General features: G+C 44.4%; 1 protein-coding gene across 1 annotated transcript in view; it reads left to right on the plus strand.

Annotated features, from left to right (window-relative positions):
• Positions 1 to 23,438, plus strand: part of LOC121276089 (cadherin-20-like) — a 66,998-nt gene extending 43,560 nt beyond the window's left edge. The window contains exons 8-11 of the mRNA XM_041184026.1: positions 1,634 to 1,755; positions 9,148 to 9,265; positions 16,116 to 16,367; positions 22,628 to 23,438. Coding sequence (XP_041039960.1) covers positions 1,634 to 1,755; positions 9,148 to 9,265; positions 16,116 to 16,367; positions 22,628 to 23,124 — 989 coding nt within the window. The 3' untranslated portion in view covers positions 23,125 to 23,438. The remainder of the gene's footprint in view (positions 1 to 1,633; positions 1,756 to 9,147; positions 9,266 to 16,115; positions 16,368 to 22,627) is intronic.
• The last annotated feature ends 679 nt before the right edge of the window (positions 23,439 to 24,117 follow it).

The raw sequence follows: 24,117 nt of genomic DNA on the forward strand, positions 1-24,117 counted from the left end.
ACAATACTCCAGCTGAGGTCTAACCAGTGTCTTATATAAGTTCGTTATAACCTCCCCGCTCTTGTACTCTATGCCCCTATTAATGTTGACAAGAATACAGTATGCTTTAGAAACACCTCTCTCTACCTGTCCTGCCACCATTAATGACTTATGTACATATACATCCAGGTCTCTCTGCTCCTGCACACCCTTTAGAATAGTATCCTTTATTTTATGCTGTCTCTCCCATGTTCTTTGTACCAACGTGTATCATCTCACACTTCTCCGTGTTGAACTTCATCTGCCGCCTACCTGCCCTCTCCACCAACGTGTCAATGTCCTTTTGAAGTTCTACACTGTCCTCCTCACAGTTTACAATTCTCCCAAGTTTTGTGTCATCTGCAAACTTTGAAATTGTCCCCGGCACACGAAGATCCAGATCATTTATATATATATCAGAAAAAGCAAGAGTCCCAATACCAATACCTGGGAACCCCACTACAAACCTTCTTCCAGCCTGAAAAATACTCTAATTATAACTATTACTCTCTGTTTCCTATCCCTCAGCCAATTTTGTATAAACGTTGCTACTGCCCCTTTTATTCCATGACCTATAACTTTCCTCACAGGTCTGTTGAGTGGCACTGTATCAAACACCTTTATTTTTATGTTTATATCACCTCCTCTTATGTCCATCTACATTATCGTTTAACCATTAGACAGACAGATGGATGGACAGATGGAGAGACAATCATAATTCATGACATAATTATAGACAATCATTAAAATAAAGTATAAATAATAAAGAGGATGCACAATTATGAACATGTCAGTATAAAAACAATTCACTATGTTGCAAAATGCTGGTCTCCTTAATCTAAAAATGAAGGTCTACTGCACTCTGCATTATGTATGAAAGTCCATAGACCATGTGTTGCCAGGGTGAGTTCATTAAATTCTCAATCATTTCCATACTATTTATGAGTTTTATAAAGTCCCTGTTACAGTAAGTTCTCAACTCCCTGGTACTGAGGGAGTGCCGCATGGTCAGATGTTCTGTCTTTCAGATGAGACATCAAACCAAGGTGCCAGCTGCCTCTGTCAGTGGAGGCTGATATTGCCATGGTACTGTTCCAAAGAAGAGCAGGCGAGCTATCCCTGTCTGTCACGCTAATATTTCTCCCTCAATCGGCATCATTAAAAAACAGGTTATCTGGTCATCACCGCCTTGCTGTTTGTTGGATCTTGCTGTGCACTATACTTTACAAGTACTTCATTGGCTGCATTTTGGGATACTTGAGGTAATGAAAGGCGCTACATAAATTCACCTTGTTTCCCGTCTTTAGGCCAGAATAAAACTACCTTCAGCAAAGTTTGAACGTGTTTAAATCCAAACTGAGACGGCAAAGTAAAATTTAAAAAACATGGGCCGAGATTTTCTGGCCCTGCCTTGTGGGACCTGCGGCGGGGACCAGTCTAAAATCCATTGACCTTCGGAGGGACCAAGCGATCCTGGCAGCAAGCGGGGCCAGAAACTCCTGCCCATGGCTTTGACTAACACCAGCTCTGGGTTTGGCACCAGAGCACATTAAATAATGTTAGATGTTAAAGTTTGGTCAAACCAGCTGTTTAGATAGTGCCTGTCTCATTTCAGAGAACCCCACACAAATTGGGAGTGTTTCAGTCACAATTAAAGTCCTCGACATCAACGACAATGCACCAGAGTTTGTGAAGGACCGTGAAGCCTACATCTGTGAAAATGTTAAACCTGGTCAGGTAAGAGAAGGGACGCTAGCATCATTTGACAGAGTTTATATACACGTCTGCCAGAGATTCACAAGACAAGCTCATATTTTATTTAACTCGGAGAGGAGAGCTACGTGAAACAATCTACAGTTTTTTTATAGGTAGGGTAAACTTTCCAATTTTTCTCTCCTGGTTCCCAAGTCTCTTCTCACAGAGTCACAGAAACACACAGTGCAGAATCGAGTCTGCACCGACACGTGAGAAACACCTGACCTATCTACCTAATCCCACTTACCAGTACTTGGCCCATAGTCTTGAATGTTGTGAGGTGCCAAGTGCTCATCCAGGTACTTTTTAAAGGATGTGAGGCAACCCGCCTCCACCACCCTCCCAGGCAGCGCATTCCAGACCATCACCACCCTCTGGGTAAAAAAGTTTTTCCTCACATCCCCCCTAAACCTCCTGCCCCTCACCTTGAACTTATGTCCCCTTGTGACTGACCCTTCAACTAAGGGGAACAGCTGCTCCCTATCCACCCTGTCCACGCCCCTCATAATCTTGTACACCTTGATCAGGTCGCCCCCTCAGTCTTCTCTGCTCCAACGAAAACAACTCAAGTCTATCCAACCTCTCTTCATAACTTAAATGTTTCATCCCAGGAAACATCCTGGTGAATCTCCTCTGCACCCCCTCCAGTACAATCTCATCCTTCCTATAATGTGGTGACCAGAACTGCACACAGTACTCCAGCTGTGGCCTCACCAAGGTTCTATACAACTCCAACATGACCTCCCTACCTTTGTAATCTATGCCTCGATTGATAAAGGCAAGTGTCCCGTATGCCTTTTTCACCACCTCATTAACATGCCCCTCCACCTTCAATCCTTCTCCTGGGAACCCAGATCCAGAAACTGCGCACATGCAGCTATTCTGTTAAAGAACAGCCTGTGTGCTTCTGATTTCCTGATCTGCATGTGCTTTGGCTGTTGGAAAGTCAGTCAGAAAATTCTTTACATCTCATAGTCTCAGGTAAGCCCCTGATGTACACTGTTGAGTTTTTCTCCTGAATGTGAGAAGATTTTACAGACCTGTGGGAGAACTTTTCTGTTTGCCTGAGAAACCCGGACAACAGATAAAGATCTGTGGAAGAAAATCGAGGCCTTTGAAAGGTGGATGCTAATATGTGTGCATAAAGCTCCATATACAGACCAGAAGGCAAACAAGGAGGGCTCGAAATTGCAAGAGCAAAATGGACTCTGGAAAGTGACATCCAGAAAAGAAAATGTCGGTGTTTTTGGTCATTTGATTAGAGCTGAGAAGCAACGGAGATCGTTTCCAGAGGGGAAAGTGGAGGGCAGCAGAAAGAGGAGTTGACCTAGATGTAGGCGCGTGATGAATGTTACAGAGTGGTTGCAGATAGGCTACAGTGGAAGTGTGAGATGGCGCGAGACAAGCGAAGGTGACATACCAAGACAGCAGGTCTCCTGGTAGGAGTAGCAGTGCCATGATGGACAAGCAGAGCAGTGAGATATTTGGATGGTGCTACCAAAGAATTAGCACAGGCAAGATTAGCTCAACGGTCTCTTTCTGCATCATTCGATGATTCTATGGCCGAATTTTTATGTGAAGGCAGTGGCCCCGCCCCTCGCTGAAAAGGCAGGGCAAGCTCGCCTCCGCAGGGCTGGAAGCCCCAAACTGATTTTGCAGCAGTCGGCATGTTAATTGGCTCAGGCCGTGGCTTCTGCCCCTGTCTCCAAGAGCTGCTGGAGGCAGGTCTCCAGTCTCAGCAGCGCCATTGGGAATGTTGGCCACTGCTGGAACTGCAGCCATTCCCGCACAAGGATCGTCGTGCCAAGGTGAGAGGGGGTGTTTTATCTGGGTCCCGTTAGGCAGGGCCTGGTGAAGGGGCCTGGGGGGGGGGGGGGGGGGGGGGGGGGGGGGGGGTGGCGGGCGAAGGGGTGGGGGGGTGGGGGGAGGGTGAGGCGGGAGGCTGTGATCAGGTGTATTTCGCCCGGACCAGTGAGGCAGGACTCCAGTGAAGTGGGTGGGGAAAGGGTGGCTGCAATCAGGTGGCTGGGAGGCGTTGAATAAGCCAGGGTGGGGATTACCTTTAATGGGCACACCCCACCACTGGTAAAATTCAGCAGCAGCAGGAAGAGGCCCATTTCTGGCCCTTAATTTGGCCACTTAAAAGCCCCAATCGAATCAAGGTCAGACTGGCCGCCCAACCCCTGACCCGCCACAGGTAAAAATTCCAGGGGAGGCGAATGAAACGTGCCCCCGCCATGCCAGACAATTTTAAGACGCGTCCCACCTGCACCACCACCACCACCACCACCACCACCACCACCCCCCCTACCCCCCCCCCACTCCCCCCCTACTCCCAGGCTGGTGGGGGAGCCGTAAAATTCTGGTTTTTGAAACTCCTGATCCCATCTTCCCATTTTCCATTTTCTTCCCTAAAGTTAATGAGAGTTAAAGAGTTAAAAACGGCAAACCTGGTAAAAGAAAGTGCCTACAATCATAAACATCACAGTGAAGCATGTCGTTTGCATCACCAATGCGCAGCTTCGAACTCTCCTGAAGGGCAGAGTATTTGTCTGACACAGCGGCACGAAGTTAATCCACCTCCAATTTTGCCTTTCACTGAGGTCAATAACTCTCGGTGTCACTCGTTTGAAATTGTGATTTCTGAGTCTGTTTGGAATCTGAGCACTGATGGACATTTCAGCACCAAGTCTGGGCCTCCACTTTTGATTGAAAGCCACAAAGTAGGGCTCTGCCTTTGCAGGAGATGCCCGAGAGGGGGGTCAAAATTTCTCTTTCAGCAAGGAACACTTGCTCTATTCAGCTAATAAGATTGCGAGAACGGGCGCCTTTCAAATATGCAATTTAGTCGGGCTGTTAATTGCTCAAGAAGGCCGGTATTTTCCCGTTTCTGAATCATAGAGAAATTTTATCCCTTCAGAGCAACACCATTCACGTAATTTTTTTGAAGGCAATCCCACCAATAGCCTCTGCTGGAATTCAAAAATAGGCTTTAATTTTTGTCGGCATATGAGTACACTTCTATGCACCGCCCAAATGTGCATATAGCAAATGCAGAAGCCCTCAGTCATCTCCCTTTGCCCGATAATATTACACATGTTCCAGTACCTCAAGGGGTAGTACTTGTGTTGAGTTTCCTGAACTCACCAGTCTGTGCGAGACAGATAAAGAATCGGACAAGTCAGGATCCAATTTTAGCAAGAGTCCGCGAACAAGTATTACAAGAATGGCCAAATGCACAAGTTCCTAAATAATTAAAACCATTCCTTATACGTAGATCTGAACTGAGTTGTCAAGATGGTACCTTATTATGGGAAACAAGAGTAATTGTCTCTATGCAAGGAAAAGAAACATTAATAGAAGAACTTCATAGTGTGCATCCTGGTATTTCGAAAATGAAAATGTTTGCATGAAGTTATATCTGGTGGCCAGGTATAGACAGTGAAATATAAAAAATGATTAAACACTGCCTCAGTGCCAGCAACAACAGAAGTTGCCCGTTTTGGCTCCAATGCATCCGTGGCAATGGTCAACCCTGGGTTAGTCCACATATAGACTATGCAGGTCCATTTCTAGGTACCATGTTTCTTGTGATTATTGACGCACGTTCCAAATGGATGGGCGTGTTTGAAGTGAGATCACCCACTTTGTCTGCAACCATTGAAAAACTGCGCCAGAGTTTCAGTGTTCATGGTTTACCTGAAGTTATTGTGTCAGACAATGGTACTGCTTTTACTAGCACTGAATTGCAAAGATTTGTGAACCTAAATGGGATTAAGCACATCAGAACAGCACCGCAACATCCCAAATCCAATGGGGTTAGCAGAAAGAGTAGTACAAACCTTTAAAACAGGCATGAAGAAACTAACAGAGGGAACGTTAGAAACACAAATTTCAAGATTCCTGTTCAGCTATCGCACAACTCCTCACGCAACCACTGGTTTAACACCTTCAGAATTGTTAATGAAGCATCGACTTCATACAAGATTGAATCTAGTATTCCCTAATTTAGAGGGGAAGGTGGAGAGAAACCAGGGTGGTCAGAAAGTGAATCATGACGTGCACAGTAAAGGTCAAGAATTTGCTCATTGGAGTCCAGAAGAATCTTATTGAATCATTACAAGATTCTGAGGGGGCTTGACAGGATGGATGCTGGAGGGATGTTTCCTCTCCCTGGGGAATCTGGAACTAGGGGGCACAGTTTACAAATAAGGGGTGTCCCATTTGAGAAGGAAATGAGGAGAAATTTTTTCTCTCAGAGGGCCATTTGTCTTTGGAATTCTCTTCCACAGGGAACTCTGGAAGCTGGGCATTAAATATATTTTAGGGTGAAATTGATGGATTTTTGATCTACAAGGGAGTCAAGGGTTTTGGGGGGAAGACAGGAAAGTAGGGTTAAGATCATAATCAGATTAGCCATGATCTTATTGAACGGTGGAGCAGGTGTAATGGGCCAAATGGCCTTTTTTAAATTATTCATTAAATGCTAGGCCAGCATTTATTGCCCATCGCTAATTGCCATTGAGAAGGTGGTGCTGAGCTGCCCTTCTTGAACTGCTGCAATCCCTGTGGTGTAGGTACACCCACTGTGCTGTTAGGGAGGGAGTTCCAGGATTTTGACCCAGCGGCAGTGAAGGAACACTGATACATTTCCAAGTCAGGATGGTGAGTGGCTTGGAGGGGAACTTCCAGGTGGTGGTGTTCCCATGTGTCTGTCACGTGTGTGGTGGTGGTGTGTTAGAGTTCACTGAGGGAGTCCAAGTTGCTGTGGCAACATGCACCTTTAATGTGTTAGTCTTGAGCTATGGATAGTGATGGGAGAGACTCCAATGTTTTATCCATCACATGGCTGATCAAGAATCTCCCGCTCTTGCAACCACTCACTGGCACATGTTGGAAGGTTTTTCAGGTTGGTAATCGACCTGTTTGGCTGCATTAGGAACACATTCCTTGCCAATCAAGTCCTGGGGTGGGACTCAAACCTGGAGTTTCTGGTTCAGAGGCAGGGACACTACCCACTGTGCCACAAGATCCCCGAAAGCACATTTGTAGGTGTGTAGTTGAGGTGAATAGCAGAGGTGCCTGTTAGGAGCAGCAAGATAAGCACATGAGGGAGAAAGGACTAGAAGGATCTGTTAATTGATAAGATGAATTGGGTTGGAGGAAGCTCATGTGGAGCATAAATACCAGAATGGAGCTGTTGGGCCGAATGGCCTGCTATTGTGTTGTAAGTTCTTCATAATTCTATGTAGTTCCAGGCCTGTTGTAAGGAGGGTGATCCTGTACTGTGCAGCAGTTGAATTTGACAATTGGCTTTAATAGCCCAAAGTGAGAAGAGGAGGATGACCAGTCAGGAGCCAACCACCAATCATGACCCTTGCTGGGGAGAACATGCAAAGACATTGGATCTGGATAAGATCAGGGTTGGCTCTGAGCCCCTCTGTGACTGGGTCAATGATCTCTTTCCATGCTGAGATGCAAAAGAAAGCAGAGGGGCAAGGTAGTGAAAAGCAGTCGGTACTTGTGATGTTCTATCCCAGTGAGAGTGAATGGAATCTGCAGAATAAATCAGTGACCCTGAGTTTCTGCTGGTCTGTCATTTTAATTCTCCACTTTGCTCTCATGCTGACATCTCTGTCCTTGATATGCTGAACTGTTCCAGTGGAGCTCAACATAAGCTCAAGGAACAGCACCTCATCTTTTGATGAGGCACTTGGCAGCCTTTCAGACTCAACATTGAGTTGAACGATTTCCGACCATAAACATTATCCTCCCATTTTCCTTTACTTTGCAAGTTTTGCTTTTTCTCTTGTTTTTGCTTTCAGACAGCAGCACACCTGTGCTGGGCACATCATTTGGTCCTTTGTTTCTTTTCTTGCCCCATCCTCATTCTGTTTGGCCCTGTAAGACTGACTCTTCAATCCCTCCGGTCATCCACCCTATCACAGACCTTCCTCTGTCTTGTCCCACCCACCCCTTGCTCAAGTCCTATTACATCTTGAACCTTTCCCAGTTCTGATGAAAAGTCATCAGCCTGAAACGTTAACTCTGTCTCTCTTTCCATAGATGTTGCCTGAACTGCTGAGTTTTCCAGCATTTTCTGTTTTTATTTCAGATTTCCAGTGTCTGCAGTAATTTGCTTCTCTGCAGAATAATCATTTCGGCAGTGAAGAAGGGTCATACGGACTCGAAACGTTAACTCTGTTTCTCTCTCCATAGATGCTGCCAGATGTTGAGTTTTTCCAGCATTTTCTGCTTTTGTTTGGGAAGTGTGTTGGACAGGGATGCCAGTGGAACTATAGTGACAAGAACAGGGAAAGGGCAAAATAAATATTTTTACTGCTTCTGCGATTTGAAAAGTACTGCCCTTCTGACTTCTTGCCCCATAAATGGAGAGTAGCAATAGTTCAGAGCCCAGATTACTAAAAACAGGGATTAACTGCAAGGGTCAGTCAAGTCTAATTTATAAAGTGTTGCAACAGGGCACTCACCCCCTTCAAAACTAGCATCCCTTAAACATCCAAACTTGGTTATTCCAATGCACTCCTGGCCAGCCCCACATTCCATCCTCCATAGCTCATCCAAAACTTGGTTGCCCAGAGTGTAAAGGAATACCTTCCACTTGCCTGGATGAGTGCAGCTTAAACAACACTCAAGAAGCTCGACACCATCCAGGACAAAGCAGCCTGCTTAATTGCCACCCCATTCATCATCTTAAACATTCATTCCCTCCATCACCAATGCACAGAGGCAGCAGTGTGTGCCATCTACAAGATGCACTGCTCAAAGGCTCCTTTGACAGCACCTTCCAAATCTACTACCTCTACCATCTAGAAGGACAAGGACAGCAGATGCATGGGAACATCACTACCTGCAAGTCCCACTCAAGCCACACACCATCCTGACTTGGAAATATATCATCATTCCTTCACTGTTGCTGGGCCAGAATCCTGAAACTCCCTCCCTAACAGCACTATAGGTGTAACTACATCACATGGACTGCAGCAGTTCAAGAAGGGCAGCTCACCACCACCTTCTCAAGGGCAATTAGGGATGGGCAACAAATGTTGGCCTAAGCAGTGAGACCCACATCCCATAAACCAATTTTAAGAAAAACATACTTTTACCTTTGAGAAGCATAGTATGAAATTCTGATTTACAGCATTATCACACTAAATCAACTTAATCAGTGACCATAACAGAAAGCTATGCCATATTTACATGTCTAAGGCAGTTATCACTGAGGTGCATAATTGTTTGGAGCAACTTTTCATTAACCTGTTGTAAAAAAAAGAAAAAGATTTGCACAATATCAGCTGCTGTTGACAAGAGAATAGCTTGTGTGAAGAGTTTCAATTTGCTCCTTTTCAACAGCTGATTCAGATGGTCAGTGCGGTGGACATGGATAACCCTCAGGGCGGTCATCACTTCTACTACAGCTTGGCTCCTGAAGCAGTGAACAATCCAAACTTCACTGTGCGTGATAATCAAGGTAAATGGAATTTACCTACGCGATCATTAATCCCACATTGCAACTTTCCTCAGGGCTATACACAGGAGAACAAAACAAAAAACCTGAATGGTTCCTTTTTGAGTTTTGTCTTTGTCTTTGATCCAGCTTTCTGTTTCGTGCTTGTATTTGGCCTTTGGCGAATTGTTGTTATGTGTTTACTTGTGCATGACATTTTGCTCATGATATCTGAATATTTCAGCAATGGACATTCAAAGCAGCCTATTGTTCTGGAAACGCAGCAAAACATGAAGAGTTTCAAAAGAGTAACTTGCTTTGGACAAAGCAAACACTGGAAGTATTAGAATTCTCCCAAAGAAAAACAAAGCAGTGCCTGGCACAAAGTCTTTATCTTAGTACCAGGCACGCACTCTTTGTTATACCACAGTGGTATTTAATCGCTTCCCTCAGCATGCTTATTGGGTTTCACATTGTCTCACGTTTCACAACCTGCATTGTTTGCCAGCCACAGAGCTGTACAGTGTACTTAAAACCAATGTCACCAACATCATTAGTGTCATCAAAAGGGACCAAACATGCCGTCCTTTAAAAATGGCCCAAGCGTGTTTCAAGTGTGAAATAAAACACTGAAGTATCCATAAAGCAATGGATAAGCAGCTTTGAAATTAGCTCTTAGAATCTAAACTGAAAGGCTTGCATTTTTATTGCACTTTTCAAGACCTCTGGACCAAAGCATTTTACAGCAATGAAGTACTTTCTGAAGTGTAGTCACTGGGGTAATGTAGGAAAGGCGGCAGCCAGTTTGCTCGCAGCAAGCTCCCACCAACAGCAATGTGATAATGACCAGATAATCTGTTTTAGTGATGTTGATTGAGGGATAAATATTGACACGGACACTGGGGAGAAGCCCCCTGCTCTTCTTCGAAATAGTGCCATGGGATCTTTTCAAGGGATCCATGAAATTCAGCATGAGGACTCTTTGTGTGCAGTGTGTTTGCGTGCTTTTACCTTGTGTTAATGTGCACACCCTTGGTCCACAAGATTAGATTATTTCAATAGTCTACCCCACAAAATGTATAAGCATTTGTATTGCCATTTCAATGATAACCACCATGTTATCAAAGAGACAAATAGCACTGTTAACAAGGCGAGAACTGAAGAGAGTGAGTTCAGCTTCAGGTGTGCAGAAATTAACTACTCGTGAAATTTCCCTTAAGTTCAAAGCTTTGAACTAACTTGATAAGCAAAAATCTTTAATTTAGGAGAAAATGCATTGTTAGTTTTGGTGCTACTTTTGCTTCTGTCACCGGGTTTGGGTAGGAGTTAGGTCAACATTCTAGAAAGCTGGACTCGGGCTTCGTACAAAACAATTGTTAATGTTGTCTCGGTGGGAACCTGGTCATCGTGTCCCATTGCCCAGCAAAAGTCAGCATTGCAGCAGCTCAATGTTCATCCACCCTCGGACTGCTCCCAGATGGGGTCTCAGAGGGAGGGAGGGAAACCCAACTGAATTTTTAAAAATTATTCTTTCACAGGGCATGGGCATCGCTGGCTGGGCCAGCATTTATTGCCCATCCCTAAATGTCCTTGAGAAGGTGGTGCTGAGCAGCCTCCTTGATCCTCTGCAGCCTGTGTGGTGTAGGTACACCCACGGTGCGGTTAGGGAGGGAGTTTCAGGATTTTACCCCAGCCACAGTGAAGGAATGGCGATGAAGCTCCACATCCAGGTGGTGAGTGAATTGGAGGGGAACTTGCAGGTGTTGGTGTTCCCATATATCTGCTGCTGTTGTCCTTTCTAGGTCGCATATTTGAAAGGTGCTGTCGAAGGAGGCTGGGCAAGTTGCCTCAGTGCATCTTGCAGATGATGCAAAATAACCCAAACACAACTGGGATCAGGAGTTGCCTCAGAACTCCTGGGATGACTCTGGTGGACTAGGATTCTGCAAAAGCAGAGATTGCTAATCACTGTATATATGCCTCGTGTACACTACAGCTTCTGACGAAGATCCTGTTGGATAGTTTGATTAAAATCCATGACCATCTGACATGGCTACCTTACATTTTTCTGAAAATTAATTCTAATAGTTCACCATAAATCCAACCCTATAAGCTTCCCTAACATATGAACCTGAGAAATAACCCAACCCAGCCCCATCATGTCCCAAGTCTTGGTTATAGCAATTAAGTGACATGAATCCCGGCAATAATCTCACACTCCCTCACCTTGACTTTCATTGGCAGTTCCCCCACTCAAATTAACCAGTCTTAGCATGAATAGTAATGTGTATTGCAATTAATAAGTAACATTTACTCAAACAAATGAATTTGCAGCTGACGAGTCAACCACAGATTTACATCATTGAACATAAGCATTGTATTTATTGTATTGAGTTTTTGTTTAAAAAAAAGTATAATAGTTTGTCATTAGACCTGACTTACATAGCACTTCAAAATTGTTTACTAAATGTAAAGTGCTCTGAGACATTTTGCAGAAGCTTGATAAATTCTGTATAAATGCAACTCTTCTCTTCTCCTTATTTTAAGGTCAGTGGATGTCTTACTAGAACTTTCTGCAGCCCCCACGCACACACCTAGCAGGCAACTTATTTAAAAATCGCAAGTGTTTTGCCTGTGATTTTGTATCCACTGTCATTGACGCTCAAAGCTTATTTGAGTGATGAAGCTGTGTGTGGTTAACAGATCAACCACTCTAAACGGAGATAGGTAGGGCCTTATAAGGACTAGCATAGAGGAAATGTTAGTGGGAATAATAATTTCAATGGTAGTCCTCAAAGCCACAACTTATATGGATAAAATGGTCACACACTCAAATGAATGAAATTGTGGCAGAATTGCAGCTCATGCATTTATTTATTTGTATTTAAATAATCTTTTTTTATTCATATGCACATTGAAAATCTGCTAACAATGCATTCAGGCATTGTTAACATTGTTCGAGGTGCTTTGTGGCGGAATGGAGAAACTGGCTAAATCATGAGGCAGAACTGAAATACGGCTAACTTAGCACTGTCCAGTAGTGACACTTATCTCAGGAGACCAGGTCCATTATTTTGCCTAATTTATCAACTCCTGGAATGTGCTGCCTGGGAGGGTGGTGGAGGCAGGTTCGATTGAGGCATTCAAGAGGGAATTGGATTATTGTAGGAAAAGGAAGAATGTGCGGGGCAACGCGGAGAAGGTGTGGGAGTAACACTGGGTGAATTGCTCGTTCGGAGAGCTGGCACTGACACGACAGGCCGAATGGCCTCCTTCTGCGCTGAAACCATTCTTTGATTCTGTGACTACTGGTGATGTATTTAGATTGGGGAAGATTCTAAGATTTTGTTCCTTTGTTCTTGCAATTTGTTTTTAACCCACCCGTCCCCGGCACAGTCAACCCTCCCGAAAGCAACCATTCATGATGTGTGAGATTTGGCTGATTTGACTGAGATGTTTGTACAAGGATGTCAGCAGTTGTAAGTGGGCTGCACTCTCGCCTCTGAGTCAGGAGGTTGCAGCATCAAGCCTCTCTCCAGAGACTCGGGAATACACGTAGACGGTAGCCTCGCCCACTGGCTCAAAACCCAGGAGCCAGCCCAGGAAATATTTTTGAGTGGCTCGGGTGGTTAATTGCCCAAGACGGTGGCTTCCACACCTCCCCCCACAACCCAAGGGAGGATGTCCCACCTCCAAGGCTGCCCAGCCAATCAGACGGCCAGAGTTCTCGGTAAATGGAGTGACCTCACGCATGTCCAGTCAGGCAGGCCCCAGCAAGGAATGAAGTGAGGGGATAGCAGCAATCATGAGGCCAGAGGGGATGGGACAGCCCTTTCTATTGGCGGGCCCTACATGTGATATTGAGTGCCCAAATATGAGGGACCTCCCCCCACCAAGCCCATAGCCAGGCCATCAGGGTAAACCTGACGGCTTCTCCCCATGGCATGGGGCCCCATTTGCTGGTAAAATACCAAAGGCAGTGAGGAAAGGCCCTTAAGCCGCCATTAGTTGGCCATTTAAGGGCCTCAATTGGACCAAAGGTGGGTGGGCTGCCCAACGCCTACCTCACTACTGGTAAAATAGCAGTGGAGGTGGGTAGGTGACAGCCACAGTGCCCCTCACCATCCCACTACATTACCCTCACACCCCAGCACCCCCCACTGCCTTGAACAGAAAATCCAGGCTGATGCTCCAGTGCTAAAGGAGAGCTACATTGTCAGAGCTCCTGTCTTTTGATGAAGTGTTGAGACTTTTTCTTGGATACTAAGGGAGTCAAGAGGTTTTGGGAGTGGGCAGGAAGGCACAGCTGATGTAGACGTTCCGCCATTATCTTCCTGAATGATGGAGCAGACACGAGGGACCAGATGGCTTAACCCAGCTGCTGTTCCTTATGTTCTTGTATTTGTAGGCGAGGGCCCATCTACCCCCTCAGATGAACATAATAGATTCCCCAGCATCATTTTGAAGAAGAAGAGGGAGGAGTTTCCCCCAGTGTCCAGGCCAAGATTGACCTATCAACCAACGTTGCCAAAAACAGATTGTTTAGCCGATATCGCATTGCTGTTAGTGGAGTCTTGCTGTGCACAAATTAGATGCTGTGTTTCCTCCATTATAACCCAAACACTGACAACTTCATTCACTATCTTTGTCCACTGTCTCTATAGCAGTGGTGTCCCCTTGGATGCGGGTTCGTTCTTTTCAGTGTTATCTGTTCTGGACCGTTGGGTTAAGTTACTACAAGAAGCTGAACTGGATGCTGGCTGTCACTGGGAGGAGGGCGAGGGTGGTTCTATCACTGGGTCAGGATCAGGTCAGGCCGTCCAGGTTAAGTTGAATGAATAAGCGATGCTGCAGCACCACCACACTGTCAATGCTTTGTTTAAACATTTACATCTTGCTATTAATTTAGCAAACTAACTCACTGCAAGCATCATTGTGAATAATACATGTAATCTCTGTAAGCTTAAGCAAACTTGAATAAATCTAGGCCTTGAATGCTCTTTAGAAACCACTAAGCAGTGTGTTCTTTAGTGTGTGCTCATTTTGAGAATGCATGCATGAGAAGTAAGCAAATTTAATGTGCAACAGGAAATAATGAGTGTAATGTAGATAAACAATGAGAATGCGAGCATTATCTCTGGTACCTAGTCTGATAGCTTGGGTTTCCTCTCATTATTAGCATTTGACAATGAAAATAAAGCAGAATCACCTTGTCACTGATATGTGGGGGTCCACCGCATAAAACCAACTCTAATTTGGCACTCAGCTGATTGTGGCTATCAAGAGGCAACAGGATTGGCTAATATTGAAAATGAGAACATAAGAAATAGGAGCAGGAGTAGACCATACAGCCCACCGTGTCTGCTCCAGCACTTAATGTGGCTGATCTTGGCCTTCAACTCCACTTTCCCACCTACTCCCCATATCCTTTGATTCCCTGAGACAACAAAAATCTGCCTATGTCGATCTTAAATATATTCAACGACGGAGCATCCGCGACCCTCTGGGGTAGAGTATTCCCAAGATTCCTAACCCTGAGTGAAGAAATTTTGCCTCATCTCAGTCCTAAGTGATTGACTCCTTACTCCTAGATGGCTCCCCTGCGTTCTTTGAGATTTCCCAGCCAGGGGAGACAACCTCTCCCTGTCTACCCTGTCAAGCCCCTTCAGAGTCTTGTATTTTTCAGTGGAATATGTTGCACTGCTGCAACAGTGGAGGAGAAGATTCTTCTGGAGCTTAGAGCGGGACACACCGAGAGTTTAATTCCTTTCTTATCTCACTGCTATACCAGACTCAAGAGCCCTTAGTGCTGAAACTGGGGAAGGAGCTAACACTTTCCATGTTCACCATAATAAACTGGAATGCATTTCTAAAATAAACCAAACAATTGTAAACTGTAAGGTCTCAAAGTATATGTTGATGGGGTTGGATGAGTAGGGTGGAGGAGGTTCATGTGGCAAATAAATTCACTAGGCTGATTCCTGGGATGAAGGGGTTGACTTATCAAGAACGGCTAAACAGATTAGGTCTTTATTCATTAGAGTTTAGAAGAATGAGGGGTGATCCTTTTGAAACGTATAAGATTCTGCGTGGGCTTGACAGGGTAGATGTTGAGAAGATGTTTCCACTAGTGGGGGAATCTTGAACTAGGGGACATATTTACAAAATAAGGGGACACTCATTTAAAAATGACTGAGATGCAAAGGAATTTCTTCTCTCGGAGGGTAGTGAATGTCTGGAATTTCTAACTCAGAGAGCTCTGGAGGCTAGATCAGTGAAAGTATTTAAAGAGGAGGTAGATAGGTTTTTGAAATATCGGGGAGTTGAGGACTATGAGGAGCTGGCACGAGAGAGGAGCTGAGACTGGAGGCAGATCAGCCGTGATCTTAATGAATGCTGGGGCAGGCTTGAGGGGCCGAATGACCTACTCCTACTCCTATTTCTTATGTTCCTTTGTAAACACTGATATGGACCTGTGGTGACAAATGACCTGCAACTGGTACAGTAGCATAACAGTTGTGTTAGTGGACTAATAATCCAGAGACACGAGTTCAAATCCCACCATGACAGCTAAGGAATTTAAATTAAGTTCATTGTATAAATCTGGAATGAAAAATGACTCTCAGAAATGGCAACCATGGATTGCTGTAAAAACCCATCTGGCTCACTAATATGCTTTAGCGTTGAAAATCTGCTCTGCACGTGACTCCAAACCCACAGCAACACGATTGACTCTAAAATGGCCAGGCAAACCTCTCGGTTGCCTTGCCAGCAACACCCACGAATGAATAAAAAATGGTACCTTGCAAATGGTGAATTTTGTATACCTAATGAAACGCCGTTATATATCCTGTGCTGTATTTTATCCTTTCAGACAACACTGCCTGGATCCTGACCAGGAGAGGCGGGTTCAAGCACCAGGAGCAAGGCACCTATTACCTGCCCATTCTCATCGCAGATGCTGGCCTTCCAATGCAGAGCAGCACCAGCACTCTGACGATCAGAGTGTGTGGCTGTGACACTGACGGCAATGTTAGGTCCTGTAATGTCGAGGCCTATAGTCTTCCAGTCAGCCTGAGCAGAGGTGCACTTATCGCTATTCTCAGCTGCATCTTCATACTTCTGGGTAAGCTAATGTCTTTATCCATAGTCCTTACATTGGTCCAAAAAATGAAAGCCTGACATTTCATTAGGAAATTAGGAAACGCCTCTTCACGCAAAGGGTGGCAGAAGTCTGGAACTCTCTCCCACAAATGGCAAATGATGCTAGATCAGTTGTTAATTTTAATACTGAGATTGGTAGATTTTTGTTATCCAAAGGAACTGAGTGATATAGGGTGAAAGCTGATATATGGGGCTAAATTTTATGCTCCCCTGCCAGCGGGTTAGAAGATGGGGGCTTATAAAATACAACATGTGGCCTGCTCACCACCTTCTTGAACATCCCCGACCTGTCTCCCATTTTACAGTTGAGGAATCGGGCAGCCTGCCCACCCTTGGGCCTATTCAGGCCCTTAAGTGGCCAATTAATGGCCACTTAAGTCATCCGGCCTCACCACAATTTAGTTCAAGGCAAGGGGAGTCCCACGCCAAGCGGGTAGCCCAGCAGTTTTTAACTAGAAAGGCTGGTGTCCTTCAGGGGTCCCCTGTGTCCATCAGAGGCAATCCCTCCCCAAAGTCATGCCCTTTAACCCTCCCTCCTGGCCTCTCCAACCTGGACCCCCAACCCCCTCCAGGCCCCACCAATAGCCTGGACTTACCTTCAGTCCAGCCTCCATAACTGTTATGACCAATGCAGTTGGTAAAGCTGAGTTATTTAAAAATCCCAGAAGGAAACTTTAAACAACTATCATAACTTATAATTTTAAGTGTTATGTTTGAGATGTGACTCTAAATTCAGGAATCAGACCACCAGTTCTTGAGATTTTACATTAAACTAAATGAAACATTTTATTAATTTACACAGGTTAAAATATATATACACATGGCTACAAATTACTACTATCATAACTTTTAACAAATTCCCAAACTAATCTCCATTAAGGCAACAGCAACCCATAGACTTAACCAGACACCAGGCAAAGCATTTTCACCGTACAAATACAAAATGAGGTTCTTTTCACTTTGGTTCCGGTAGAGACAGCTGGAGGTTTACAGCTGCTTTAATGTTACATTGCATCTCCTCTACATTCCCGAAAACTGAAGTTATACCTACCACCACCCATTGAATGTAAATCCCCATTGTATCACCAGCCTCTTCTAACAATAAAACTCCTTTTATAGTACCAATTTTACTTGTCATATAACATATTGTTTGGTGTCTGTTAGATAGGCATCAGTTTTCACCCCACTTCTTGAATTCTCTGTTCAAAAAATGCAAATGTAGGCTATCCCTCTTACATTAGCAAAACTAGTACACATCAAAGCACCCAGACTAGCTGTCTTTAATCCAATTAAGACACAACCACAGACTAAACCTCTATTTTAAAAGAAAAGTATTTTCCAATAATATTACATATTACATAACTGCATTTTTTGATTCACCGGCACCACCCATTCCCCACTATGCCAAATAATAAAGGTTTTACTGAACATGTTTCAGTAGGATTGGTTTCCCAGGTAGTAGCTTCATGACAATAACACCTCCTCTTCGGGGACTGGGTGTAATCCCAGCAGTAGACACCACTCAAACCTAGTGCGGCCAGCTCTCTAAGGCAGATGGGAATCTCACCCTGAGCCAATTAACACCTCACCAGGTGTAAAATGGCTGCCGGGCTGCCAGCAATTTTGTGGGTGGGTTTCCAGCTGACCTTTTAGTCGGGGAGGGGGAGGGGCAGGGAACATGGCAACTGGTAAATTCCAGCCAATAGAGTTAGGTCACCAATCAGCCGTGATCCCACCAAATGGTGAACCAGGCTTGAGGAGCTAAATGGCCTCCCTATGTTCCTATTTATTTGCATCTTGTAACACCTTCTAAAGCCAAACCACCTACAATGCAATCTTGAGGGTGTTAACTTATCTTTGATCCTTAATGTAGTTGCTGAGCAGATACTTTTTGTTTGCCATGGCAGACTGAGGGTTGAATGCAGTTGACTATTGGATAAATTAATCCTGCAGAGATTGCTGATGAATAGTAAAGGCCCAATTTAAGAGGCTGTGCTCCTGGTGGGAGTTTCACCTGACACGATTACATATTCGGAAATCTCAGATATCATCCCAATGGTGATTTTCCATCCATCAGAAATTATTTTACCAGCTACATCAAGGAGAGCGAGCCTATGGTTTCCTGACACAGTAAACTTTGTGTTATCCGGAAGTCCACAGTCGGGAATTCCCCACTAACCAGCATTCTCTACCAACTGGAATTCTCAACTAATCAGAATTCTCTACCAACTGGAATTCTCAACTAGCCAGAATACTCTACTAACCAGAGTTTCTGATGTTCCCCAAGTCCGAATCATCACTTTACCAACCGTAAGGAATTCCGAAAATATCCGGAACCTGAACCTGTACACTATCATTTTATACTTAATGTTTTAACATACTGTTGAAGATTAGAAGCTTCAAAGAATACTGTTCGTTACTTCCTGAGCACTTGCAAATATATGCTTCAAGTGTTGTTCTATATTCCATTGGTAAATGGAACTTCCTGTTAAACTGCATTTTTTGATTCCCCACTATGCCAGATAATAAAGATTTTACTGAACATGTTTCAGTAGGATTTGTTTTCCAGGTAGTAGCTTGCATCCATTAAACTGAGCCTTTCATCAATTGGTTCTTTTGAGGTGAGACTGTAGCCTCTCGTTTCCAGCACGGAGCAACATTGGAGGGAGCATATCTCAGGAAATGATAAACTCATTGAATTCCAAACATTAAAATCAATTAACCCAAAATCATGAGCTGCTTGGGCTCGAGGCACTGCCTGGGAGATCATGGAATCCTCCACATTACAGATGATGAGAGCATGGGCTGGAGATTTATCTTGGATTTCCACTTCTACTGTGCCAAAATCAGTTCTAAGGTTTTGCAAAATGGACTTAAATCCCCAGAACTTTCTGTATACAAAACAGTGTACAGTCTAAAGAAGACAATGATCATGAGGAAAGGTCGGACAAGCAGGGCTTATATCCACTGGAGGTTAGAAGAGTAAGAGACAACTTGATTGAAACATATAAGGGGTCTTGACAGGGTGGATGTGGAGAATCTAGAACTAGTGGTCACTGTTTAAAAATAAGGGGCTGCCCATTTAAGACTGAGATGAAGAAAAATTTTTTTCCCTCAGAGGACCATGAGTTTTTGGAACTCTCTTCCTCAAAAGGCAGTGGAACGGAGGCTTTGAATATTTTTAAGGCAAAGGTAGATAGATTCTTGATAAACGAGGGGGTAGGTGGGAATGTGGAGTTGAGGCTATAATCAGATCAGCCTTGATTTTATTGAATGGCAGAGCAGACTCGAGCAAGCAAATGGCCTACTCCTGTTCCTAATTCGTATGTTCATATGACAGACCTGTGTGTCAGATACAGTTCAGGCAACAACATAGTTTTCCCTCAGTTCTGGTGATGCAAGGCAATGAAAATTATATTTTGTGAAGCTGTGCAGCTGAGATATTGAGAGTGGGGCTGCACAATTTAGGTCATTTCCAATTGGCACCTTTAGTTGTTAGGGATCTGTGTTGGGTCCCCAAATATTTGTAATTTATATAAACAACATAGATGACTATGCAGGGGGTAAGATTAGTAAGTTTGTGGATGACAAAAAGATTGGCCGGATGGTTAACAGTGAGGTTGAGTGTCTTGGGCTACAGGAAGATATAGATGGGATGGTCAAATGGGCAGATAAGTGGCAGATGGAATTTAACCTTGAAAAGTGTGAGGTGATACACTTTGGAAGGAGTAATTTGACAAGGAAGTATTCAATGTACGGCATGACACGAGGAAGTTCTAAGGAACAAAGGGACCTTGGCGTGTGTGTCCATAGATCTCTGAAGGCGGAGGGGCATGTTAGTGGGGTGGTGAAAAAGGCATATGGGCCACTTACCTTTATCAATCGAGGCATAGATTACAAAAGTACGGAGGTCATGTTGGAGTTGTTTAGAACCTTGGTGAGGCCACAGCTGGAGTACTGTGTGCAGTCCTGGTCACCACTTTATAGGAAGGATGTGATTGCACTGGAGGGGGTGCAGAGGAGATTCACCAGGATGTTGCCTGGGATGAAACATTTAAGTTATGAAGAGAGGTTGGATTGACTTGGGTTGTTTTCGTTGGAGCGGAGAAGACTGGGGGGGTGACCTGATCGAGGTGTACAAGATTATGAGGGGTATGGACAGGGTGTTCCCTGTCCCCCTTAGTTGAAGGGTCAGTCACAAGGGGACATAAGTTCAAGGTGAGGGGCAGGAGGTTTAGGGAGGATGTGAGGAAAAACTTTTTTACCTAGAGGGTGGTGACGGTCTGGAATGCGCTGCCTGGGAGGGTGGTGGAGGCGGGTTGCCTCACATCCTTTAAGAAGTACCTGGATGAGCACTTGGCACATCATAACATTCAAGGCTACGGGCCAAGTGCTGGTAAATGGGATTAGGTAGATAGGTGAGGTGTTTCTCACTTGTCAGTGCAGACTCAATGGGCCGAAGGGCCTCCTCTGCATTGTGAGATTCTGTGATTTGCTAACTCCCCGATGACACACCTTGTACAAAGTCAGTTATCAGAACACAGTACGTGCTTTGTTCAAACTTTCTGTGCTGTAGGATTAAGATTAAGAATTGCTTCTTTCAAATTCCTGGAACATTTAAAAACTTACGAAAGGATATTATCATATGGCCATGTTTTTTGTTACAGGAATGGTAGAGTTGTTATAAACATCGATGGGTTCAGACAGATACCTTTTTAGTGGTGAAACTATATAGCCATCACACCTCCAACCTGACTTATGTACCTGGCCATAGTTTCTCTGCTATGACCAAGATGGGTTAGAAAAGAGCCTCTGCTCCATCCAACCTGTCACACACAATCATGATACCCTGCGTAGCACAGCAAATGAGGCTTGGCCTAAATGGCCAAGTGGTTATGGTACTGGGTTTGTAACCCCAAGATCAAGAGTTCAAATCTCACAATGGAAAACTATGAAACAATGTAACTTCATCTGAAACAGATGGAAACAGGTTTACTCAAAAGAGTATCAAGAGTTCAAATCTCACAATGGCAGACTATGAAACAATGTAACTTCATCTGAAACAGATGGAAACAGGTTTACTCAAAAGAGTATCAAGAGTTCAAATCTCACAATGGAAAACTATGAAACAATGTAACTTCATCTGAAACAGATGGAAACAGGTTTGTACTTGAAAGAGTTACAATAGTTCACAACAGATGCACTCTCGACCCCACCTGAAACCATGAGAGAGGAGGAGTTCCAGATTAAAATCCCAGGCCAACATTTTGGGGGCGGAGGGATGGGTGTGGTTGAAGATAGAATCATAAAATGCCTACAGGACACAAGGAGGCCATTTGGCCCATTGTGTCTGTGCCAGCTCTCTACAAGAACAACTCACCTAGTCCTAGTCACCTGCCTTTTTTTCATAGCCCTGCAAATCTTTTCTCTTCAGATAATTAGCTGATTGTCTTTTGAAAACTATGAATAAACTTCCCTCAGAGGAAGGAGTCTGACAGGTCTCCGGGTGGGGTGGGGTGGGGTGGGTGGGGTGGGGTTGGGTTGGGTGGGGTGGGGTGGGGTAGGGTGGGTGGGGTTGGTGGATATTTTGACTTGGGCAATAGTGCCAAATTGATTAGATTGAATTCATTATAATGATTTTTCAGTCAATTTACACCCACCCCCAAATTTCTCTTGCACTGAATTCAGTGATAAAGAAATTGGGAGGTGATAATGTAAAAGGCAGCTAATATGATAGCCCCCATTTTATATAATTACCTTAAGTAGGAATGACCTCCCTACCTTTTGGGTCCATTCAGGCCAGTGTCCCTCTTTAGGTAATACAAGAGTACAGAGCTTTAGTATTGCTGAAAAGAGAGATGTGTTGTCAAAGCTTAATCGTCTTGCACTCATCAGGGCAGGCACAAGAATACCAAATTTCAAAGGGAGCAATAATTTATACTGCATGAGAAAAGGGTCCTGATTTGTTGGCAAGTTGACTCTGATTGGTCGAGGCATTGCCATGGAGAATACACCAGTTGACAATAGTTGCCAACCAATCAGCATCCTTTTCTCACACAGTATATATTGTTGCTTCCTTTGAAATTTGGCATTCTTGCATCTGTCCTGATGAGTGCAAGATGAAAAGCTTCAAAGCATATCTCTTTTTTTTTTCTGCAACAATACAAGAGCCTTGACCCAATCACAATTAACCTACAACCATTTCTTGTGCTTGCCTTTCAGTGTTGGTATTGTTTATTTTAACAATGAGGAGACACCAGAAGCAATCCCTGATCATCGACAATGAGGAAAACATCCATGAAAATATTGTACGATACGATGATGAGGGTGGGGGAGAAGAGGACACAGAGGCCTTTGACATTGCTGCCTTGTGGAATCCCAGAGAAGTCCAGATGACAAAATCCAGGAGGGATATGCTGCCTGAAATTGAAAGCCTCTCCAGATACGTGTCACAGTCCAGAGCAGGGGACGACAATGTAAACAGCTACATTCTTGCAAAGTTGCACGATGCCAATTCAGACCCCTGTGCCCCCCCTTTCGATTCCCTGCAGACTTATGCCTTCGAGGGGAATGGCTCCGTTGCAGAATCGCTGAGCTCCTTCGAGTCGGCCACAACAGACTCAGACCTCAATTACGATTACCTCACCGACTGGGGTCCTCGGTTCAAGAAGCTGGCCGACATGTATGGGGTCTCTGAGCGTACCGAAGACTCGTTGTAGCCAGTGAGTGGAAGCTTCTTGAGCTGCGACAAACTGTGTAAATGTGGAACTCCTTCCATTTCAGCCTAAAAGGCCCATAGTCAGGCTGAAGTGTCTTTGGATTTTCTACCAGCTTTAATCACACCATGTAAGAACTGCAGCTGTAACAGCACAGTCACATGAGAGAAAAACGATGGAAAAATAACCCTGATTTGCTGAAGTCATTATTCGCCTGTGGGGGAAGAAGAACAGAAAATGAAAGACATTAAGGTTGCTCAGTCTCTGAGAATTAAAGCGGTTAGATCTTGCCTGTGTAATACTGAACACTAATCAAACGCTGAGCAACAGCATTGCACATCCCCCACCTCTCAGGCGAATACATTCTTCAATCAGAATGGGATTGACCTACATTTGAAATTTGCTTTTTCCTTTTTAGAACTCACTGTAAATACGTGCGCAAGTGCAGCGCTTATTAATCAGACCACTGCTTTAGTCACACAGTAAGCAGGCTAATTTCCAATGTGGAGATTCGTACAGCTGCACTGTTGTAACCCAGCAGACTGTTGTTGAGCTATGAACAAGGCTCTCTCTTTTCTACTTGGTTTAATCACAATTTGTCAAAAAAAAACAATTCCCCTGTACATAGAAGAATCACACAAACTGACAATGTGGATGTATGCTGAAAGACTGGTCAGACCAGCTGAGACCCCATCTCCATGCAAGCTCTACCTATGTAGTCTAAATACACAGGCACAGTTCACAGCTTTGAGGTGTAACACCCATCCAGACTACCCCAGGTTTGAACCCACAAGCCTGTTTTTTTAATTCATGGATGTGGGTGTTGCTGTAAAGGCCAAAATTTAATGCCCTTCTCCAATTGCCCTTGAGAAGGTGGTGTCAATGGTGTTGAGCTTCTTGAATGTTGTTGGGAGCCACATTCATCCAGGCAAGTGGGGAGTATTCCATCACACTCCTGACTTGGCCCTTGCAGATGGTGGACAAGCTTTGGGGAGT

Source organism: Carcharodon carcharias, chromosome 3, assembly GCF_017639515.1.
Source record: "Carcharodon carcharias isolate sCarCar2 chromosome 3, sCarCar2.pri, whole genome shotgun sequence".
NCBI classification, from domain to species: domain Eukaryota; kingdom Metazoa; phylum Chordata; class Chondrichthyes; order Lamniformes; family Lamnidae; genus Carcharodon; species Carcharodon carcharias.